This window comes from Ammodytes marinus (genome assembly GCF_949987685.1).
Source record: "Ammodytes marinus genome assembly, chromosome: 6".
Lineage (NCBI taxonomy): Eukaryota > Metazoa > Chordata > Actinopteri > Uranoscopiformes > Ammodytidae > Ammodytes > Ammodytes marinus.
In genome coordinates, this window is record NC_137235.1 from 4,889,510 (window position 1) to 4,913,107 (window position 23,598).

At 40.8% G+C, this 23,598-nt stretch overlaps 2 protein-coding genes across 4 annotated transcripts in view; one reads left to right on the top strand and one right to left on the bottom strand.

The window, feature by feature from the left end:
- Positions 1-6,727, top strand: part of herc3 (HECT and RLD domain containing E3 ubiquitin protein ligase 3) — a 35,932-nt gene extending 29,205 nt beyond the window's left edge. Inside the window, exons 22-25 of the mRNA XM_080029570.1 lie at positions 455-537; positions 2,473-2,656; positions 3,424-3,526; positions 4,160-6,727. Of these exons, the coding sequence (XP_079885696.1) occupies positions 455-537; positions 2,473-2,656; positions 3,424-3,526; positions 4,160-4,368 (579 nt within the window). The 3' untranslated portion in view covers positions 4,369-6,727. The remainder of the gene's footprint in view (positions 1-454; positions 538-2,472; positions 2,657-3,423; positions 3,527-4,159) is intronic.
- A 675-nt stretch (positions 6,728-7,402) lies between these two features.
- Positions 7,403-23,598, bottom strand: part of fam13a (family with sequence similarity 13 member A) — a 61,506-nt gene continuing 45,310 nt past the window's right edge. For 2 of the 3 annotated variants that reach the window (XM_080029251.1, XM_080029249.1), the window contains 11 exons: positions 20,039-20,186; positions 15,321-15,537; positions 14,906-15,050; positions 13,956-14,037; positions 13,530-13,738; positions 13,031-13,114; positions 11,845-11,940; positions 10,638-10,721; positions 9,269-9,465; positions 8,706-8,807; positions 7,403-8,559 (listed from right to left, as the gene is read on the bottom strand). In XM_080029251.1, the coding sequence (XP_079885377.1) occupies positions 8,436-8,559; positions 8,706-8,807; positions 9,269-9,465; positions 10,638-10,721; positions 11,845-11,940; positions 13,031-13,114; positions 13,530-13,738; positions 13,956-14,037; positions 14,906-15,050; positions 15,321-15,537; positions 20,039-20,186 (1,488 nt within the window). In that variant the 3' untranslated portion in view covers positions 7,403-8,435. The remainder of the gene's footprint in view (positions 8,560-8,705; positions 8,808-9,268; positions 9,466-10,637; positions 10,722-11,844; positions 11,941-13,030; positions 13,115-13,529; positions 13,739-13,955; positions 14,038-14,905; positions 15,051-15,320; positions 15,538-20,038; positions 20,187-23,598) is intronic. The other variant, XM_080029250.1, reaches the window with a different exon arrangement.

The following is a 23,598-nucleotide window of genomic DNA, read 5'->3' on the forward strand; positions in this document are numbered from 1 at the left end:
CACCTGTAACCCTGCACTCACACCTAAAGCTTCATGAACGTCAGTGGCAACCGCCAGTCATTCATTATCAATGACAGTTATCAGCACTATGGCAGCGACACTATGAGCGCCCACAGGCATATTCCAGTCCAGAGTAAAATAGATAAATGTAGCAAAGGAACATGTTCAAGTGTCCCTGAGCAAGACACTGAACCCTAAAATGTCTCCTGATAGTTAGCCAACACCCTGCGTTGTAGCTGCTGCTATCGGTGTATGAATGTGTGCTCCAGTTGTAAGTCGCTTTGGATAAAAGTGTCTGCTGAATGACATGTAATGTAATGTTTTGGTCTTTTATTGTAATTTGTGGGGAATAAGCAATATTTGTCATATCACCTCCAGACTAAAATGCAGACTATATACTATACAGTATATGATAAAGCTCTAATCTAAGACTGTTTGTTGTGTCCTGTCTCAGATCACCAGAGAGAACTACGGCATGACGGAGGTGAAGGAGCTGATCCCTGGAGGAGAGAGCGTCAGTGTGGACAAGAACAACAGGTGAGGCCACAGGCTACATGGGACACATGTTGATTCATGCAACAATACAAGACAGAAAATATGATTTTATAGGTATTAATTCATCATCTCTCCCTTTTGAAATGACCTGGTTTTATAAGCATATTTAATACGGTACACTCTGTCCCTTCCAAAACATCACCAGATAACTAAGTGTTTTTTTTTTTTATATTTTTTTTTCCAGCAGGGAGATTATGGTGTACTCACACATCTGGCGGTCTGTAGCCTATTGTTCAGACTGAAGGTCATGTTGTGTGTGGAAAAACATAGAAAACAAAAGATTATTTTGGTTATTCTAAGCCTCGCCGCCGCCATGTTTCTGGAGCTCGTCCTTGTGCCAGTAGCTTCTATTACAGTGTTACTGTGGAGAGTCCGCAGAGAGTTGCGGTGCGGGCGGTGTCAACATGTCTACACACACACGCGCGCACACACACACACACACACACACTCACTCACACACACACACACACACACACGCACACACACACACGCACACACACTGCTGAACAGATGGCCAGAGCTGCAAGTTGTTCCTGCAAAATCCCCATGGACATAAAAAACTGTACTAACAGAAATAATAAGGGAACATCCAGGACCACACACACACACACACACACACACACACACACACACACACACACACACACACACACACACACACACCAAGGTGTTGTTTGAGACTGAAGGTTAGCTCAGTGTTTATGGGTGTGTGATATTACCGAGTTGTACGTGTGATCTGGATTGTTGTACAAAGACTTAGGAAAAGGCTTTCTCTTCACTGCAGCCCATTTCACTTCCTTATAAACAACATTTTCAGAGCGTTCTCGCTTCCTTATTTTATTGCAATTCCTGTTTTAACAGGATGTGGGGCGGCAGCAAAGCGACGAGTCATCACTTCTGAGTGTAAACTAAAGGATGTCACTTTGTCAGAGCGCTGAATCTGTGCTTTGTCTTTTCGCGTGGCATTTTGAATGAATCAAGTAACATCTGGTTTCCAACTAAGTTTATAAGTTAATTCTTGACCTTGCAGTTGGTGATTGCTGACCTTAAAGTTGCATTTGCATTGCACTTATTTCTTCTGCTGCACTGAAGTCTATTTTTCAAAAGCTGGTCTCCCCATTTAATCATATATCGATCAAAGATATTTTAGTATAAGAGACATTTTTCCAGGTTTTCCATAAAATCTGTCAAATTCAAGTCTTTACAAATCTTTGCACACAACTTGAATATCAACCAAATAAATTTAAAAAATACAAATAATTTCTGTTAGATAATATACAAATACATGTGATTAGATTGTACAAAAACAGGCGTCATAAGGGACATGTGTCAGGTGTTTTTCTCTAGTTCGGTTTGTGGATTCATTTGAAAGTAAACCCTCAGTGGCTGTTTGTAACGATGGACTAACATCTGGATCCATCTGTGCTGAAGGGATTACCACTTTAATCTACCTGAGCAACTCTCACTGCAGTACGAGGTCACTGAGACACACACACACACACACACACACACACACACACACACTCAAACACGCACGCACAATCACACACACTCAAACACGCACGCACGCACAATCACACACACTCACACTCACTCAAACACACACCACAGATAGACACACAGACACAATGAAGTAGGAAACGGGCGTTCACCGTCACACCTTTAAGTCTGAATAATTTATTTCCTTATTAACTATTTGTGAGGATGCAGCTGGTGTGTGGAACAAATTTATCATTTGATTGTTTACTTTACGTGTTTGTGTCTGTCTGTCTGTCTGTCTGTCTGTCTGTCTGTCTGTCTGTGTAAGAGCTTAGATAGTGCCCAAAAAAAGTACCTGCTCCCTTACACTTTCTCTCTCCCAGCCTGTCCCATTAACCCTTTGTCCCCCCCCCCCCCCCTTCCCCCTGTGTGTTTCAGGAAGCAGTTTGTGGAGGCCTACCTGTGCTACGTGTTCTCTGACTCAGTGAGTGAGCAGTACTCGGCCTTCTCCTCCGGCTTCCTGAAGGTGTGCGGTGGAGATATCCTGTCCCTCTTCCAGCCCTCTGAGCTCATGGCCATGGTGGTCGGCAACAACAACTACAACTGGGAGGAGATGGAGAAGGTACGTGTGTGTTCTGGGGCAATTCACTCTTTGCTTTCTAAGAACAGCATTATGCGAAATGGAATGTGCAGCAGAATGGCTTAAACTTAAAGGTGCTACGAGGAACTTTTAAATATTTCTAAAACCGTCTCATTTTTCCCCAGATGATCATAAATTACATGTAACAGCAAACGAGACCAGCAGTGCAGAGAATGCTATTTTTATATTGTTTTTGCTTAATGCCTTTTTCATGGGTACGCACACCCAGGAACTACAGCTGGCGTAGTAAAAACACTACCGCTTTTGTCCAAAGGGGGTGCAAGAATTAACACAAACTGAAAGTTCCTCTCAACACCTTTGATAATCTTATCTTGTTAAATGCTTTTAAATCCAAAATGAAAGAAATTGAGCCAGACTCCTTTTTAGATGTCATTGTTTATACTTTTCCTGGTTACAAACATGGCTCCTTTAAATTTCTAGTGTGTCAAATGACTTGCTTTCGTAACACGTATAAATCTCATAGTTGTTACTGCCAGTTATTGCATATTATTTAGTTTGCTTGGTCTCTGTACATTGTGTCACATAATTCTCTGGTGAAATGGGCTCTCGTGTCCAGAGGCGAGTCCCTGTTGTACAGATTACATCATAACCTTGCGGGGATCGTTACGTAACATGTCACACAAACCATGAATTCAGTTTAATCCCACAGTGTCTGTTTCACTGATTAATGCTGGAAAATGAAGTGGTTTACAGTGATAAAATGTGTTTGTTTTCTTCTCTCTATACAGAACGCGGTTTATAAAGGAGAATACTCGGCCACTCACCCGACGGTCCAAATGTTCTGGGAGGTTTTCCACGAGTTCCCTCTGGAGAAGAAGAAGCAGTTCTTATGTAAGAGTTCAACTAATTGGTCCGTTGTTCTATCCATGCACATGACAGTTTGAATAAAACGCTCTTATAAATACTGTTAGAAAGGTTCAGGGAAGAGTCAGGAACTTCTCCTAGACTCAGAGAAGGAACACACTAAATAATAATAGTATTAAACCTTAGTTCCTTCATTGCTTAATGGTGATAATGTTATGTTATACATATCATTCGCAATCCAGGGTAGTTTTTTAATTTTAGAGGAAAATCTTGAGTCTATATCCCTGCACACTTGTCCTGTGTTAATGGACGGTACTAAATCAAAGTTTCCTTTGCATCACCATCGTCATATTACCATTATTAATCTGACATAGTCACATATAAATACATTCCCTCATCGCGATGCATCCTTCTGTCTCGCCAAGATCTTTACAAGTTTGTAGAGAAGAGCCGGTACCATGTAGTGGAAAAGCGCCTTGTCTTTAAAACACCACCTCATTTGTCCACAGGGCACTAGAGTCAACAAAAACTGAAAGTTCCTCATAGTCACTTTAATTTGCATTAACATTTTTGGATGGAAACATGGTGTTAGTTTTAATCCACTAATAACAAACATAAACAGAATCCTTACTGTTCTACCGCTCTGTTCTCTGTCTGCAGTATTCCTAACCGGCAGCGACCGGATCCCCATCCACGGCATGGAGAGTATGCGTATCGCCATCCAGTCCACCACGGCGGAGCAGCATTACCTGCCTGTGGCCCACACCTGCTACAACCTGCTGGACATGCCCCAGTACCAGACCAAAGAGATACTGCAGCGCCGCCTCACCCAGGCAGTGGAACAGTACGAGGGCTTCAGTCTGGTCTGAAGAGAGGGTTCAACGCAACGCAAATACAGCAATACACAACCAACCAAGTGTCAAAAGGAGGGAAAAAATGGCTGACTTCACATACACAGGGGGAGGTGGTTGTGTTTGTGCGCTAATTCAATCTGAAAGGTCTATCTATGTAAATTAAGAGTATTCTTTTTATTGCTTTGGGGCGATTTTTTTGTTTTGTTTAGGACCATTTGGAAGATATTTTGCATGCTGTTGTTTTTTATTTTTATTTGTCACAAATCACACACATTCTGATATGTTCACATTCACAATCCACAAAGGGGTGATCATAAAAAACAATGCACTTGGGACCGATAATTTGAAAGAGCCAAAACAGGTTAAGAAACTCTGGCTTTAGGTGTTTTGCGTAGTTTTTACTTTTAATCTTGTTTCTTGCTGCACAGCTGTGTATTTTATATTTGACTCCTTTAAATTCTATTTTTCACCATTAAAGAATTGTGTTATTACCTTGAGACGATCTATATATCTGCTTTTTGTTACTTTTAATTGATGAAATAGAGTGGCTATTTTTGGACGAAATAAACAAACGTGAATATACAGTATATATGTATGTAAATAGCACTTTGAATATAATCGTTCCCCTCCCGCGAATACCAGCATGTATCTCTCACTCTAGAAGGACAATGGAAGAGGCTGTAGGACATGGAAAATGATGCTGAATATGATTTGCAATCTCCCGTCTTTCCATGTTTTGAGGTGTGGATCTCGGAGCAGCTGACTTTGTCTTGAACCTGCATTCAACAGTGTTGCCTTCTACAGCAGAACCCCACACCAACAGCTGAGGTTTAAGAAAAAGTAGATTTTTTTTTTCTAAGTGGTTGTTGTCCATGTGCATGTTGTTGAGCGAAAGCAGAAATACCTGATTCAGACAGTCACTGAAAGGTTTGACATTTGGGGGAAATACGTTTATTAGCTTTTCTGAAGGAGGAGATTGGTGATATTTGAATGACAAACACCCTTCTACCGGCTCTAATAAAGCTGTCTTAATTCATATGTTTTATCTTGTTTTTTAAATTTTTACAAACTCAAAAATGTAAATGCAAAAATTGGCTGTTGGACAAGCTGTTATGTGCCTAGCTATGTCTTGGCTGGGACTGGTGTGAGAGTGTATTCTGCGACCCATTAGATTCTGTATGGAAGAGTATGCATAAAAAATTATGCAATTTGAGAAAAAGCTTGAAATATCGAGAACAAACTCGGCAGTTCCAGAGTTGGAAAGAAGTTGACAGATTGGAAGTCCTGGGATCAATTACTCATAACATAAGCCAAACATTATTAAAAGAATGATGGATCTTTGCTATCATCAAAAGGCAGACAATGGGCTACAACCTCATTTATACTGAAACCAGACGTCCTCTAAGCTCCACTCACAACATTGCTCTCTTTGTGCAGTGGGCTGTGAGACGAGAGCACAGGGACCGTCTACAAATTACAACAACTGCCGTTTATATAACGTCAGTTTTTGTACGGAATCAAACAAATTAGATAAAACATGTTAATTGCTGAGGCTTTGGAGTTGACAGATTTGACAGAACCCAGACCGGCTGTTTCCAGTATTGTAATTTAGTCAACATTGACTCTCAACCAGATAAACGTATTTCCCAAAATGTCCTTTTAAATCTAAATATATAATCATTAGCTGCAATTAATAATTGTAATTAGTGTTTTTCTCCAAGTTGCATATAATTAAATTGTAACGTTTGTTGCTGGACAACACACTAAGTGCATATTTAACAGTGTGGTCGGATATCCTATTAAATACCTTAGCTATAAAGTTAAATAAACTGTATCTAATCATAGAATTTGTTCCAAAACTTGACCTGTGACTGTATGTTTATCCTGACAGTCTTAATCCAAAATGATGTTTAATTAGGTTGTGCATTGGCGTGAAGTGTGTAAAATGGTCTTGCATATTTACATATAGTATATATATAAATATTGATATATTTTTTTATGTATTTCATACATGACTGATTAAGAGTGACTTGAGACACACTGACACATCCATTTAGCAATAACAAACCCAAGGCAGTTCAGTAATGTAGTGAGAAGTCTGGGTTTTTATCCTAAAGGTCTTAAACACTGGAGTCTGTCTCTTGGGATGGTTAATTATCTTGCTTAGCTCTATACAGCATGTACACACACACACACACACACACACACACACTCTGTCGACATGTATCTGATTCAAGCTGATTATTCCTGCAGAGTTTAGCCCTATGCAAAGATTTGTGCAGCTATTGACTTTTTTTTGCACCTTCTAATGTTTTAAAGGAAATGTAATTTTGTTTTGCATTATTGTCTAAAATCTACACAAAGCTCTCTTTTAGCGAACTTTATGAATAAAACTATACAATGTTATAGTCATGGCACATTGTCATTGGTGTTTTTTTGGACAGAAATGTGTTGCAGCTGTTTGCAATATACTAGCCTGGACCTTTTTAAATGACTTTGATTACATTTTTGGTACCTTAATGTTTTCATGAAAAAACTTAGGTTTAACTTGCTGCAAATTTAAGAACCTGCTAAAGCAAAGCTCTTCAGTGCTATATTCAGTGTTTTCACAATGTTTATACACAGACCTTAATGACTCCTTCAACTGACTTACTTTTCTTCAAATTCAAACATTATCTTAGTGACCTGATTTTCTCTTAACTTGATAATTTTATATATAATATATAATAATGTTTTCAAACCTCAAAGTATAAACATTATAGATGTGAAAAGATTTCAATTAATTGAACATCAGAGCATTTAAATATTTATTTTTTAAGCTAAATTGTAACTGCTTTATGTGATTGTGAGCTGAATCTCTCAGACCTCATCTTGGTAGTTTTTAACCATTTTCTGACCAAACTACACGTTTGTTAACCAAGAAAATAATTAGCAGATCAATTAATAACTAAAATAATTGTTATTTGAAGCCATAAAATGTCCCTGTGATGTGCACTTGCATTCATATCAACACACAGTCACGCAAAAGAAATCCACAGAGCCCAAAAAAATCAGTAAAAATATGATTTCATTCATATTATATACAAAATACAAATACAATTTATGTACTAAAATGTACACACTCAACATTTTTCATTAAGCCTTGCCAGTGTTTACATTCAGTTAAAAACAAAATTCACACACTGATAAAAATCATCCATTTTGGAGAAAGAAAGGAAACATGTATTCGCTCACAGAAATGTAAACATACATACAGTGATCCGTATTTACAAAAGGAACAAACGTCCGTGTCAATGTTCTTAATCCGCGTCGGCTAAAAAACATACCAGTGATTTCAGGACGAACAAATAGCTTATTTGACATTATGGAGAAAACAGCACATAGAGTATAAAGTACCAGCGATCACAAAAATAAGCGTTTCTTTATTTATTGTATGAATATGACGATGAATATTTTGGTTCGCAGTGTGTGTGTACTCTTTGAGTCTTTGGGTTTGTATTGAAGATTAGAAACCACTTTGTTTAGTGAGCAAATACTCCATTTAACTTCTAGAGAAGAATATATTCTTAGACATTATACAGCGGTCAGAAAGCTTTTTCATTTTAGTAGTAGTGAATACTGTTAAGCTTGATTGAAGTTATACACAAATAGTAACTCCCTTAAAAAAATACACATACATCTTGATCCTTTTTTAAAAAATAGCAATATTTCATATCTATTATTTTTACGTACAAGTTTTTTTCTCTTTTAAAGACTTCTACAGCGGAAAAAGCGTGCGCAAAAATAACTTTTCTGTTCCGATATCATAAAAAAAAAAACATTCATAAAAGGATAGAAATAAATTATTTAGCAACGAAAGTGTGATTCAGGATATTTTGTGTGTGTCTTCGCGTTGAGCCTCTTCCGACGGTGGAATTGAAACGTTTCAGGAGAAGCAGTTTGTGAGTTTGTGTCCAGACTCCAGAAGAAATAAAATCTCCTTTTTTCTCTCCGACAGGTTGAAGATGTGTTTGTATCTCCGTAGACTGAGCTACAGTCAGTCCTGTATATTTATTAAAAAGTAATTTTATTCTTATTTTCTCTCAGATTAACTTTGTGGAATCTCTCTTGCTGATTAGGACTTCCAGCAGTCGCAGTTTGGCTTTGACGTGCTTGTATTCGTTGTACTCCACTGCCAGCGGGGAGCGGTCCTCCTTCTGCGCGGTTCTATGGGAACAAGACGACAAATATTAGGGAAACGGAGAACCAATCATGTACCTCTCTCTCTCTCTCTCTCTCTCTCGGTGGTTTTGATTATTATCATATTTAAATGATTTTGTTATTTCATTAGTTATTAAAATCTCTTCTCTTACCTTCCGTTCTGTCTAAAGAACTGGTCCTCAAACTCTTTCAGGTTCTTGCGGAGTCTCTTCTTCTCCTCTCTGGTTTCCTGCAGCTGCTCCACCAGTTCAGGCCTGGAGAGAAATATATAAATATTAGTTATGCAGCGGAGGAAGTGGTACTCTGATGTACACAAAAAAATGTATACGTTTATTAAAGACATTATTGGATTGTTGATACTGATGCTTCAATGTGTAAACACTGTTAATTCCTTAGTGTTTCCTAATATGTGGGTCAGACCCCTTCAAAGGGTCACAAGATAAATCTGAGGGGTCGAGAGATGATTACTGATGTAAGGGAAGAATGTTTTTTTTATCTTTGTTGACAAAACAGATTTTGAATTGATTCCCTTTATAAAAATATTTATATTAATAGCCCTCAAACTTTTATCTAAAGTGGTTAGGACACCAGCGCCTGCTGTCCTCAAGATCTTTGTTAGTGTGTGCCGCCAGTGCGTGCATTTCTATATTCAACGTTGATTTAACTTTAATTAACTACAGTACATGAGCGAATGTGCATAGTCACTGTGACTTACATGGTGGCGGAGTGCAGGTTGGAGAGCCTCATATCCGTCATGTTCTTAGATGGAGACAGATCGTCTACAGGTGATATGAAGCCGTCGGCCTCTTCGTCCATGTGTTCCAGGAAACCCAGCACACTGATGTCAGGCCGCACCGTCACCACAAACTGGGTCTTTGAGTCGCTGTCGTCCTCCGAGCCATCCTCCTCCTCCTATTGGAGAATGGATAAATAAAACGTTAAAAACAATGGTGGTTAAATCCCGCCGTTTATTAACCCCCCAGGGCTTCCAGGCTGCATGGGACACTGCAGTGCATGGGGATCGTGCAGTGTTAGTCACCAATGGCTACCAATCAATCATCACGCTACAGCAGCAAAATGCACCGACCACCTCCACCGTCCACGATTCATGTCTGTAACTCATCGTTAGTGTGTGTTGATGGAGTGAAATGAAACACAAAAAAAAAAGGCAGCTACATGAAATCGGAATGTCCTGAACCAGCTGCAAACAGCCAGCTACGTGATTCAGTTAGAATACAGTCACTAGGAAACACACCCTAAGGATCATTCTGCTTTAGTACAACTTGGGTCTTATTTCAGTAGCTTTGAACATGTTTTTTTCCTCGCCATACAAGCTGCGAGCTCACTGGCTCATGTGACAGTATACTTATTCTTTCAGATAGAGGGATGAACATTAAAGCCTTGTGACCTTGAACTTTGATCAATTGACTTAAGTGTGATTCTGTCGGTGTGGTCGTTCAATATTTATTGAATAGTTTGAATACATTTTTGAAACGTGCTTAAATATTGCTTGATACTTTCTTAACTCATATCTGTACATTAAAAATTAAGATAATAGTGGTAGTGATAGTAAAGATCACCAATTTGTAATCCCACATAGTTGTTTATTTTCAAATTAGTCAAATAATAATATATCCACAAGTGGTAATAATTGGTCTGTTGGTCTTACTGCTCCAGTATCTGACTTCTTATGAACCAACGAGTTCCACTTTATACAGATATAACCTTGTTTAAGAAGATTTACATTGTTGATGTTTGAAGAAGTGGTGAAGAGTATAAGACCAGACCCAATACTAAGACCTTAGTTGTAATAAACCAGAATTATGCTTTTAAAAAAACCAACAAATGCAACTCATATATTGAAATAAAAAAAATCACAGAGCGGTTTCAAACGTCAAAATGATTCAACGTGTCTACGGGGGGTTTGGTGGCAGGAAACAGGAAACAGGCAAACTACCCAATCAACAGGCGGCAATCAGGCGTCAATACAGGGAGATATGGGAGTTAAATAAGGGAAGGGATGTGGAGGGAGCTGTGGCGACTGATTATTTATTCAAGCAGTTGCAGTAGCAGCAGCTTTTCACCTTTATATCATCGAAGAAGAGCGACGTTTCGCCCTCGATAATGGGCTGTAGCAGCAGACCTCTGCGCTTGCTGGAGGGTGAACCCTGTGGTTAAGAAGAGGCGTTAACCACGCTCTGTGTTTACAGCAGCTAGGCCACGAGGAATCACCAAGGAGAAGCTGGTCTCCATCTTAACATCACCTTATATCCCACATTATTTAATCCAAACTCGGTTCAATTGCGTCCTCATAAACAACGTCCTGAAAATGGGCTTTAAAAATAAATGTATACATAAAAAAATGCAGACTATTTTTTTTTGGAAAAAAGCAGTAGTGTTCTTACGACACCAGCGCCCAAGCATTTGCTCGCTTTCATAACCTTTGTTATGAAAGCGAGTGAAAGAGAGAGAACAGGATGCATTGCGATGAGGTAATGTTTTTACATATATCTGACTATTTAAGATTAATAATGGTAAAGTGACGATGGTGAGGCTAAGTGTAGTAACACCATTTATTCTATTGTATAGAATAATCTATGGCTGTGGTCCTTGGTCACATGATGGGGATTAGAGGTAGTGCATTGTGTAACTATAATAACTGGGGATGACAGGACACACAAGGCTAAGGGCAGAATGATCATGATGCTGTTTAGTGTAAACATGTCCTCATGTCCTCAGAGCAAAAAGTCAACTCAATGTTTAATTTTTTTTTTTTTCTCTGACCCTTTCCTGCACTCGGCTGTTGCTGATGTCACTTCCTGTGAACTCAATCTGCCACCTCTGATCTGCTTTAGGACGGGGCATTTCACTGAGCTGCTAAAGCCGGACTTAGAGCCTTGAAAGATGGATAACACGTCTGTGGCGCGGCTGCCACCGGCTCCCGCGGCAGGCACCAGACGCCAACGCGAGCCGGGATTAAGTTTGGTTGCGGACGTATTTGACAATGTGGCCATCGTTGCCACACAACTGTAGAGGGGGCAAAAATGAAAAAAAATAAAAATAAAAAAATAATGTAGATTTAGGGGCACTCCCATGGCTCATTGGTAGAGTGCGTACCAATAAGGCAAAGGACCTTGTCACAGAAGGCCCGGTTTCAACTCCGGCCCGGGCCATTAACTGGGCCCTCTCTCACCCCATTTCAACTCTGTGCTTAATGCTATCCCATAAAGGTAAAGAAACACCCAAAAAAAAAAGAAAAAAAAAGAATGGAGATTTCGATATGTGACTTACAATGACGGGGATGGTGGAGGCTCGGCACAGGATCTGCTTGACCAGGCGGTATCTGTCGTACAGCGGTTTCATGATTTGCCTCTCGCTCTTGGAGACCTGGAGCAGCAAACGAACACATCTTGTTAATACAATGTTTTTGCTTTGACCTCCTTGGCTTCCCCCGTAGGCTAACTAGCAAACGGCAGTAACATAAACACAACGTGACAGCTGACCCAGAGCGGCCCTTAAAAACAACTCTCTCCAGGAGCGTGAAGGTCACTACACACAAAGCACAGAGGAATGCAGCGAGCAAAGGGACCAATGTGCACTGCCTTATACACAATAATACTAGCAGGGATTCAATTGTTTTGCAATTGGATTTGGTCTGACATCAAACAAAGCGTGTGTAAGTTTTTGTTCAGGGTTCTGAACAAAAATCTGTTTGAACTATTGTGTTGACCAATGTTTTTATTGAACAAAATGAATGAATCAGTATGTTGCTAATACAATAACAGATGGAAGTAGATCGCATTTTTTAATAGTGATTTCAAATCAGTAGGACTTTTTCTTAACCCCTCTATGTCCCAACCCCCTTTTCCCAACAGGCCATAAATAGATTAATAAATAAACAAATGAATAAATAGGATAAGAAATGAAAGTTAAAAAAATAAGTCTCCCTATAGTCTTATGATAATACTAAAGTTGGGTTATATAAAGTGCAGAGCAGTCAAAACCTTGTTTATTAACTGTGTTTACGTGCACATTATTCCTAAAGGAGAGGTTAGGGAGCGGATGAGCAGCAGGGGACAAATCCATTATGTAATGCCAAATATGTTTTGGATTCAACTGTGCATTGTCCATTCAATCAAAATAGCTAATCTAACGTTACCAGTGACAATAACTTATTTATTTTTTTAAAGTTATGGGGTTTAAAGTGTAAAGAACTGCACATCATTTCCTTCTTACATTTTTAGCTAACACACACACACACACACACACGCACACACGCACGCGCACGCACACACACACACACACTCTGTAAAACAGACTCATTATTCACCCTTGACTTGAAATCTGGGTCACAACCGAGCAGTAAATAAGATTTTAAGCCAATAACAAGTCTGTTTGGAGGTCAGAAGACTTTGAAGAGGCTACATGTGTTTGTGTGCGTGCGTGCGTGTGTGTGTGAAGGTGACAGAAGACTTACTGGCCGGCTGTGTATGCTCTCGTAGTAGAGCAGTGCTTTCTGCAGAGCCACTTTCTCTGCTCCGATCTGTTCCCGGGTCATATCCTGTCAGCAGGAGGGACAGACAGGAAGTCAGTCAAAACATTCCAGAAATGACCCGAGTCCATTCTGTGTTGCAACACCATTAATCCCTCACACACATTATTGCAGAAGCATAATACATTCAAACAATGCAGCCTGCTTTAGAATTGATGCTGTTATTTGAAACACGAAACATCAATTTTCTGAATATTGCTAAATTCAAGTGGTGTCAGAAACATCAGAAAAACTAAAGTTTGAAAAACAACTCTTCACTAACACTTTAAAGACTTTACTGACTAATTTAGGTAATTCTTTGAACAGCAACTAACGTTACAAATCCGAATTTCCAACTTGAGACCAAGTGAACACACTGAAGTATGTGTGAATGCAGCATATAGCTGTCTTTTTGTAAGTGTATATAGCAGTGACCCAGTCTTACCTTGATATCTTCAGGGCGGTTGACCTCCTCCCTCTTCTCCTGTAGTTTCTTCTGAATGGTCTCTAGTGTGCTTTCTACGGGAGGTTTCGGAACTTTCTCCTGCTGTGTTGGTTTCTTCTCCAGCTGAGAGCCGAAGCTTTTGGGCAACGTGTTGCTTCGCTGACGGGTCATCGGTGGAAGGTCTTCCTCTGACTTCAACAGCTTGTGTTCTGACCAGGGGAAACAATGCATATAAGTTAAGTTAAGTTTATTTATTTGTCAATTAACACACATGTAGATTCATTAAAGAGTAACAGTTAATGTATGCCTGTCTTGTGTGTCTGTGCATTTTTAGTGCTTTTTCAAACATAATAGGGATAAAGGTGAAGTAAAGTAGATTATGTAACATGTGTGCAGGACGTAGAGCTATTCTTCTCCATGTCTCACCTTTTAGATCTTTACGAAGTTTGGAAAGTTCATTCATCCAGCGCAGCACCTCTGGGTTTCCAGCTTTATCACCGTGGGAGGGCTGGAGGAGAAGAAAAAAAAACACATTTCAGGATTATTTAAATTGTCAAAGTTATTGTTTTAAATTGTATCTAAGTTGTTGTTTTAAATGGTAAAAGCAGTTTTTTGAAATTGTATCTAAGTTTTTATTTTTTTATTGTATTCTATGGACATTTAAATTGTATTTATGTCCATTGTATTTGAGCTCCTAGCCCTCCTCTCCTTCCCTCAAGTGTCTTTTGTCGCTTGTGAGACCGCCATTGTAAATAAAAACTTGTTCTAAATGAGTTGCCTGTCGAAATGAAAAAAATAATAAAATTTCCAAAATGAAGTAGGAGCACCCACATGACATACAGATCTGTGTGTGGTCATCAGCCTCTTTATAAGGCCTCAAAAAGGCCAATGGTCTCATAAACACAGTCCAGATGTCTATTTTTCAATTAACAATCCAAGCCATTTTAATGAGTCTGTGAGGTTTTTTCAGACAGCCATTAACCTTGTTCATGGTTTGGAAAATAAGATTGTGTTATTTTTTAACGTGATAAAATGAATGAATGTCTTTTTTTGTATATTTGGATGTTGAAGATATATTGCATTTACTTTGGCTTCATCCTCATGTGGCGCCATTTTGATTGAATATAATAAAGAAGGCTGGCTATCGACCCCAACAGGTTAACCATGTGCACACACAAAATAAGTTGTGGTAAATAAAAAAAGGAGGTCCTATCATCATACCATCTTCAACGATGTATGTTGCCTTGTTTTCTTCCTTTTTTAGAACACTACTTTATATTAAAAGATATGTTGATGGCTGTGTGGTAAATTATGTTCTGTAGTGTTTTGTAAAAAAAACTAAACAAAAACATATATATTGTTGCTTCTGTACTAACCCTGTATTTGCGCTCCTCTTCAAAGCGCTCCTCATACTTGTGGATCTTTTTCTTCAGAACGTGGATTCTCCTTGTGAGCTGCGTCGACGTCAGCTCCCCCTTGTCATCGTCAGGACAGGAACCAAGAGACGAACTGCGTCTACGACTGGAGAGAGATACGCCATGTTAATATCACTTATAGCCCCTTCAAGTTCAAGTTCACAGTAGTTTATTGTCACTGCATTGAGACAGACTACAATACAATAAAATGTAGGTAGCACTCTTTAGGTAGCATTATTTATGACCAACTCTCCTCTACACACAAAACCCCTTACAAATCTTTATATTACATTTTTTATTTTAAACCTTTTTATTTTATTTTTCACAATAAAACAAAGACACATACAACAGCAACAACCCATACAAATGTCTTTACCTGGCGAATGCGTGTGAGTTTGGTGGCGATGGAGGTACTTCAGTGTCGTCCAGGTATTGTTGGCAGTGTCCGTATGCGTAGAATCGAGGGCTGAGCATCGGGTCGCTGTCTTCCTCCACCAGCTGACGGATCAGACGTCCGCCCGCGTGAGGGGACAGACGGGCTTCCTCGCGGTCCATGCTCTCCCTCTGCATCGGTGAGTACGCGGGGACTGGTTCTGAGAAACACACACACACACACACACATACACACACACACGCTGGTGTTAAAAGACTGCTGTCAAAGAGCAGATGTAAACAAGACGGTATAAGCAAACAAAGAACAGGTTACTCAGGCGATGTAGTGCATGCCGGCCACACACACATAGCTCGACTTAGCACAGTAACACTACATTCAACATGTTATCCTGAAGAGTTATGTCGCTAAAGACAAAACACGGTCAACGGCATTTTACAAACTCTTACGTTGTGAACGTTGTGGGAAAGAAAAACTTCCTCTGGGGGCTTTGACAGTCACAGATGTTGTTTAGCTGCTGTGTTTTAAGACACGCCCACCTCCCCTCTCCCCTGGTTACAGCCTCTCTGCTCTGGCAATAATTATGTCTGGCGAGAATAGCAGATAGATAGATGCCCCCTGACAATCCTCCGGGCTATTAATAAAGCCTGGCTCTCTATGGGATAAGGTCAGGCCCTGTCCCCTGCTGAGAGGTACAGTGAGGAGTTTGGGTTGGAGTTTCCAGAGATAAATCCAGTCGCTGTGTCTGTCCCAAGGATGTGTGACTAGAGGGAGAAATGTACCGTTGTTATAGAGACTTCACTGTTAAAGGTGGAGTCAGCAATTCTGGAGAATGCTTGTTGTCAAAATCAGTGAATATCTCTTCACAATCCGATCTGATCTGTTTGTGCAGTGCGTGCTAAAAAGAAATCAAGTTTTTATACACAGCCTAGGCCCTGTAAACGGGCATGTTGCTAGCTACGGTGGGCCCCCTCTGTTTACATACCGTTTGTTTACGTATCAGTTTACAGAGCTTAGGCTGTGTATTATCACCGGATTTAGAACTTCAGCGCACACACAGTACGGACAGTAGAGGATCAGGAGGAGATATTCGCTGATTTAAAAAAAAAAGTGATTTTGGGGAACAAGTATTCCCCAGAATCGCTGAAACTCCACCTTTACAGTCTATAGAAATAGAAACTGTGTGAAAACATGAAGCTCAGCAATAATAACAATGTAGATTTCATGGAAAAGGAGGGATCTGTAACATTAGGGTGTCAGGAGACTGTAGAAACATACAGAGGAGTTGTTACCGGGGAGAAGAGATGGAGGGAGGGAAAACAAGCTTTGAATGGAAACCAACCGTCAGTGCAAACATTCAAGGTGTCGGAAAGCCCCCGGGAAAATATGCACGCCCACTCTCAGACAGCACATGCATATTGTTCTTAGCTGGGGTGGGACGGGGTTTACGAGCAGAACCTTCACTCAGATTCCAGCCCCTGTCCCGGGCGACCCCCCGTACCTCTATGTACGTGCAGTTTATCAAGTCGCCACTCACTGGCATGTTAGCATTCGCTCACAGCAGCAGGTCAAACCCTCCATCAAGCCAAACGTCTTCCTCTGAGATTCTATTATCTCGGACAGAGTGCAAAGCCGTGGAGCCGGACAGCAAGGCTCCATGGCATTTTGAAATTAATCCTCTAAATCAAGCGCTCGCTGATGGGTGCAGGATTAACTGAACTAATGAAACAATAAAAAACCATGCAAGTTTGCCATTTCACTAAAGGTTGTGTGTTTGTGTGTGTGTGCGTGCGCGTAGTGTGTGTGTGTGTGTGTGTGTGTGTGTGTGTGTGTGTGTGTGTGTGTGTGACGCTCTGCCACAGATCACTCAAGCATGTTGCCATGCAGCGGAGAAGGTCAATCGGACAAACAGCGTTTTCTTTTTCTCTCTCTCTGACACTGACAGCGATGTATCACACACAACACTTACCATCGCAACAACTTGAGTGAAAAATTCTTTTGAAATCAAGGAAGGGGGAGTTAAAGAACGAAGAATCTAGAGGGAGAAAAGAGGGGGAAGAAAAAGAAAAGGATAAGGTGAAGGAAACGAAAGCAAATAATCAGAAGTAGGACAGAGCCTGCGTGCTGTGCATCCTTCTAGCTGCAACAAATATGGGAAATAAAAATAACAAGCATCTCCCCGTAAAACCTCAATTACCCCACGAGGCACGTTAATGTGTTCTCGGCCGGTCGAAATGTCCGTCTATGTCTTTCCACCATCTCTGGCAGTCGGGCGAGGACAGAGCAGCAGCAAATATCAGGTCAACATGACAGGCGCTGGCACACAGTGTACTGGGACAAAGGTTTCCCACTGCTGGCTGCCTAATGCCACTCATCCATCACATTTGTACAGTATTCAGCCATCCCCTAGCGCTACTTAATGCCATTATACAGCTTTATTTACCGCTTATTCCAAACATAAATCCCTCGTTGGCTGTCCTAAGTGAAGGGTAAACATGCCAGCTACATAGAAAAACCACTCATAAATTCAACTTTGCACAGCAGCATATGTTTACATTTGTGTTTCGTGGCCCTACTCGCTCTCATGCCATCTCATGCACCTAAAGGACAAACTGTTGTATATGACTGCAAGGCCTGTCGCAGCCAATCATGCATCTTCCCTGTGGCGTCCTACTCGCTACAATGACTCTAGTTAAGTATTCAGGACAGAATGTACATGAGGGAGGCTAAAGAAGACCAAGAAAAAATACAGCATACAAACGTCTTCATAATACAAAACTGCCCCAAGGGTTGTAAAGTCCCTAAACAAACTGTACAAGGCACTTTGAGTTGCCTTGTGTCTGAATTGTGCTATATAAATACATGCTACATCCTCCCTCAAGAGCAGATTGCATGACAAATACAAGCCCACATATTAAGAGACACTATGTACACACACTGAGAGAGCCAATCAAACCAGCACCACACCTTTAACGCAACAAGAAGCAACTTGAAATATGAGTAACTTATGATCCATACTGTTAGCATCGTTCATATTTGAAGCATTGAGGATATTTGTAATTTTTTCTATATTTCATTATTGAATTATTTTCTACTTTAGCAATGCAATTTGCTGTATTAAAAGGTCCCTCTGGATAAATAAAGTTTTGCCTAATCTTGTCTTGTCTTTCTGCAGACTACAGCTGCAAGACTTGGCTCAGAATCAACATTTTAATGACTTGGTGTTGTCTTCTCGCATGCACCAAAATGCTGCAGAGCAACAAAAACAACTGTCTCACAACCTGTTTTTCCTGTGCCTCCTTTGGCCACTAGAGAGCTCCACAACTCATGCAACGGTCTCCTAAGGCTCCCAACAGAGAGAGGGCTGCTACTTAAGTTTGAAAGGTTTATTGCCTGGACCAACCCTTGCTGCCACATCAAAGAGGAAAAAGAGGCTGGGTTGGGGGAGTTGATATTAGCGTTTTGTGGCATTTCAGAAAAACATTTTTCAACACATGCCTCGACATGCCTTTTTAACTGTATTTCACCCTCTAGGAATTAACCTGTTGGCTATCATGCCAGTGTACAGTTCTTAGAAATGCTTTGCTTTCACTGCTCCACCCACTACCTCCGCTGTGTCGCAAGCAACGTGCTAACAAAACAATGGCAGTCACGTTGTACATGATTGTGCATGATTTCCTTTCTGCACAGACGCCAACACCAAATCAACAAAGACATTAATAAAGAAAACTCAAAAGATGTCTGACAGCAAATAGGAGGGAGAGACGTATGAATAGTGCAAATGCTTTCAAAATTATACTTGATAAGTTTGCATCAATTAATGAACCAAGCATACTTCATTAGATGCATTTAAATGTGATCTTGTGCAGAGCTTACATACTTTGAATGCCAACGCAATAAGTGAGAGAGCAAACACAAGGCTTGTTATTAAAAGAAACACAAGTCGGTCCATTTAAACCATGATCAATATCCTCTGAATGCAAGCCAAGTCTGTAAAGCTGTTTGACTGGGACACTTTTATCAACATTCAAACCCCCCTCCCCCTTTAATGATTAATGATTTTTCAACTGGGGATAACAGCAGCAGCTCAATTTGGACTCAATTCAGTGCCAGAAATGTCAAGGGTACTGATACAGTAAAAAAAAAACACTGTTTGCTCCTGTGTCTCCTTACAACAGCTTTTAGCTAGATTTTCATACGTGCCCTTGTGAACTAATTCAACTGTATAAAAACAACAATCTGCCTACAGTGCTGCCTTATCTTGCCCGGCGAGTAAACAAACACGCCTTGAGTGAGCATATCTCCTCAGATATAGGTGTCTGGAGAACTTCAGTGGATCTTTTTCAATAGAACAGTAGAAGCAGAAGGAGCATCAGAGGCAGCAGGCGGTGTGCAGCTGCTACTCACAGACCCATGTGCAGAGCTGGGTGTTGTGTGTGCAGGGAGTGTGTTGTCTGGGCATGTGTCTTTCTGTGTGTGTGTGTGTGTGTGTGTGTGTGTGTGTGTGTGTGTGTGTGTGTGTGTGTCTTTCTGCGTGTGTGTGTGTGTGTGCACATGTTTGTGTCAAAAAGGGTTCTATGCATTCAAGTCATTATAAGCCGTATTGAGAACCCAAGCAAGTAGTGCATGTAAAAGAAAAAAATGGAAGCATAAATAAACAATGGTATAGGTTCTAGGTTCTAGGTTGGCCTTCTTCTCCTCACCTCCCCAGTTGTTGTCCTCGGTAAGTGCTGTCAGGTCCAGTCTTGGCACGTCGTCGCAGCTGTTCTTCTCGCAGTCCGTATCCGAGCCGAACACCTCTCTCCCCGTGTCACAGGTGACGGGCGACTCCTGGATTTTCATCCTCAACGTCTGCACAACCATGAGAGAAAAAGAGTGGGGAGTAGAAAAAAGAGCGCTCAACCAACAACGACGATGGCCAGCCCTGTGAACACACTCTTTAAGTTGAGCCAACCACACACACTCCCTCCAGACTGGCCCTGCCCCGTCAGAGGGGGCCTGTCCCTGCCTGTGATTGGTTGTCTTACACGGGCCAAAACATCCGCCCATCTGTCCCTCAGGCTGTGTGTGTGTGTGTGTGTGTGAAGAGAGCAGGAGTGGATAGGCCACGCCTCCTCACTGGAATCCCTCCCTCCCTCCCTCCCTCCCTCCCTCCCTCCCTCCCTTCTAGTGTTTTCTCCTCTACAGTAGCCTCCTTGCAATGCTTTTCTCTGTTGCATATATTCTCCACCCAACGCGCCGCTCTGGAGTTGTTTGTTTCACTGGGCAGACGGGTGGGGTGTGTGGGGGGAGAGAGAGAGAGAGAGAGAGAGAGAGAGAGAGAGAGAGAGAGAGAGAGAGGGAGGCAGAGGGAGAGAGAGCGGGGAGCAAGAGGAAGGGGAGGGGAGGAGAGGACAAGAATAAAAAGAAGAAAAATAAGCTAACAGATTGTGAGCCCAGCGCACGTAGGCTGACTGGGTGATTTTTTTTCTTCTCTCTCACCCTATCTATGTCTCTCTGTGCAGGCAAACATTATCCTCTCTAAATCCTGGCAGAAATCACCAATATGTTTACATATGGAAAGGATCAGACACAATGTTTACCTCAGCTCTGCAACCTTTGACAACATGTGGCAACCATTTTTTTCTTACCTATCAAGAATGACCTAATTGTCTTCTGTTTGTATTAATGTTGGCCTATGTGATGCACTTATACTTTATTGTAACCATATCTTATGTACCCCATAAGAGCAGGTTTTCCTATGCATGTCAGTCTTTTTTTATTTTATCTATTAAATGTTTTGTCCTGCTTACATCTGTTATCCTTTTTGTGGTTGTGTTACATGTATAAACACTGAAAATCTATAAATAAAGTTTACATAAAAATTAAAAGATCTTCGCTTCCAAACATTCCTGGTATTTCCTCTGCCTGTTTTACCCATAATGCATCAGCTTCTCTATCTAAACCTTTTCTCAGATTCTGCTCTGTTCTATCCACGCTCAAAAGTTTGTGAAAATCTAACGCAGAGTATAATTAAATTATTTTGTCGTGACAATATACTATACTCAGCTGGTCATGCATGCATTTAAAACTAGTCCACGCCACGGATCACTTAGCACTGAGCCCTGTGAGGTCCAATTTCCTCTGTCTGGGCGTGGGACCAAGCTATTTTTAGGGACAAACAGATCAAGACACACTGTTACTTACTAGACCCAATAAAATGCCACAGACGGCTTACAGGAAAAGGGGGGAGGGGGCTGCACTTGAATCTCGTTACAACAGTCCTTGTATTGTTTTTTAGTTCAGGATACTAAGTCGTTTGTTTTGGCAGGTTTATACGAGATTACAGTGTCAGAGTGTTATTAGTCACAGGTGTGTCTGTGCGTCAGTGTGTGTGTGTGCGTGTGTGTGTGTGTGTGTGTGTGTGTGTGTGTGTGTGTGCTTAGCTGAGGAGCGCAAAGCCAAAAAAAAGGTTGTCAATTCTCTTCAGCTGTTGCACACTAAATAAATTTGACGTGGTGCGAATCACGTAGGATACACATGTAGTGATATTAGTGCCCGGAGACCAGATCCACTTATAGTCGTAAGTAGCCAAGTAGCCACTTACCGTCACTGTTTTCACAACAAGAACACCCCCACCCTCCTCTCCCCACACACACAACCACACACACACTTCCCCAGCCCCACGGGTAATCAGTGAGTAAGTAAATACCGCACTAACGCACACAACAACATCCAAGGTCCCTTCATCAGTGATCCAAACACAGATTCCTCTAATTAACATTCAAAAGCAATCACGTGTTCTGTTGTATCGCCTTGTGGCCTTAGTGAAACAAACAAACAAATAAAAACACAGCAGTAACACTTCATAACAAGAGGCTCACAAGATCCAAGGTAATTATAAGCCTATAACCCTATTGTAGCAAATATGGACCAAATCAGGGACAAAAAAGGTCCAGTGTTTCTGTCCGAGCCACTGATGGATGACATATGGATGTGAATATTAATAACTGTTCTCTGAATATCATATATTTGCTGGTTAAATAATTCATAATACTCGAGCAACAGATGTTTTGACTAACATTGCCGTTGTTATATTCACATGACTCAGTAATTCATGATGACAGTGTGACAGTGAGCTAGCTGGCGAGACTTGAACATGTTTTCAGTGAAAAAGGTCTGTCATGGGTGCAGCAACAAATAGTGCCACCCAATCACAACAAAAAGGTCATTTCCATGTGTGTACATTATCTTGTGATCTTCAGAAAACAACAGTGTTCGGTCTTTGATATTATAAGTAACGAGTACAACAGTATCTGTGCATCTACATGATATAACATTGTCTGTGATCTGAACGACAGCTCGTCAGTTGTTGTCACATCCTATAGGATGCAGATTTCTCATCAAAGGCAATTTGATGATTAGTTCATGCAAATAGTTTTAACTAATTCATCTGCTCAAAACAATCAGTGTTGCCAATACCATGATACAGCAGAGAAGATTGTTAACACAATACTAGATGCTCTGGAGGGGAACATGGGGGATTAACAGGAGCACAGATGTTACAGCTCACCATGGGCCCGCTGTGTTCAAATATAATTCAAACACACACACACACACACACACACACACACACACACACACACACACACACACACACACACACACACACACACACACACACACACACACACACACACACACACAATCCACTCAATGCACTGTAGATCAGATATTCTGTTCACTAAAACACACTCGGGCCGCGATTACATCACCATCAGAGATCAAGCTGGTGCAAAGTGTGTGTGTGTGTGTGTGTGTTTGTGTGTAAGTGGACAGAGCAACTGTTATAGACATTGATTAAGTTGTGTTTGGGGGATTTACACACAGTGTTTAATCAAACACACTGTGGATTTTAAGGGGCATTTTGCTGAGATGTCATGATTTAAGCTTCCTTTTCCATAGTTTTGTTTCCTTTTTGCTTTCTCCACGCCTCTCATTTCAGAACACGTGCAAACAACCGTCTGTGGTGCTCAGTGTCCTTCCAGAGAACAACAATAAATAATTAAAAAGACTTAAACTGCTGCTGTTTCAAAAAAGAAAGTACTATAGTTATGTTTATGATTGCAAAAACTGACATGTCAGTGTTGCAGCCAACCTGACCTTCCCACATGAACTGGTTCAAACACTGCACTCATCACTTCCAACTATCAGTTTTCTTAGTGTGTAGGTACACCATGTTCTGACAGTGGAGTCACATGCGTTATTAGTTTACAGACACTAT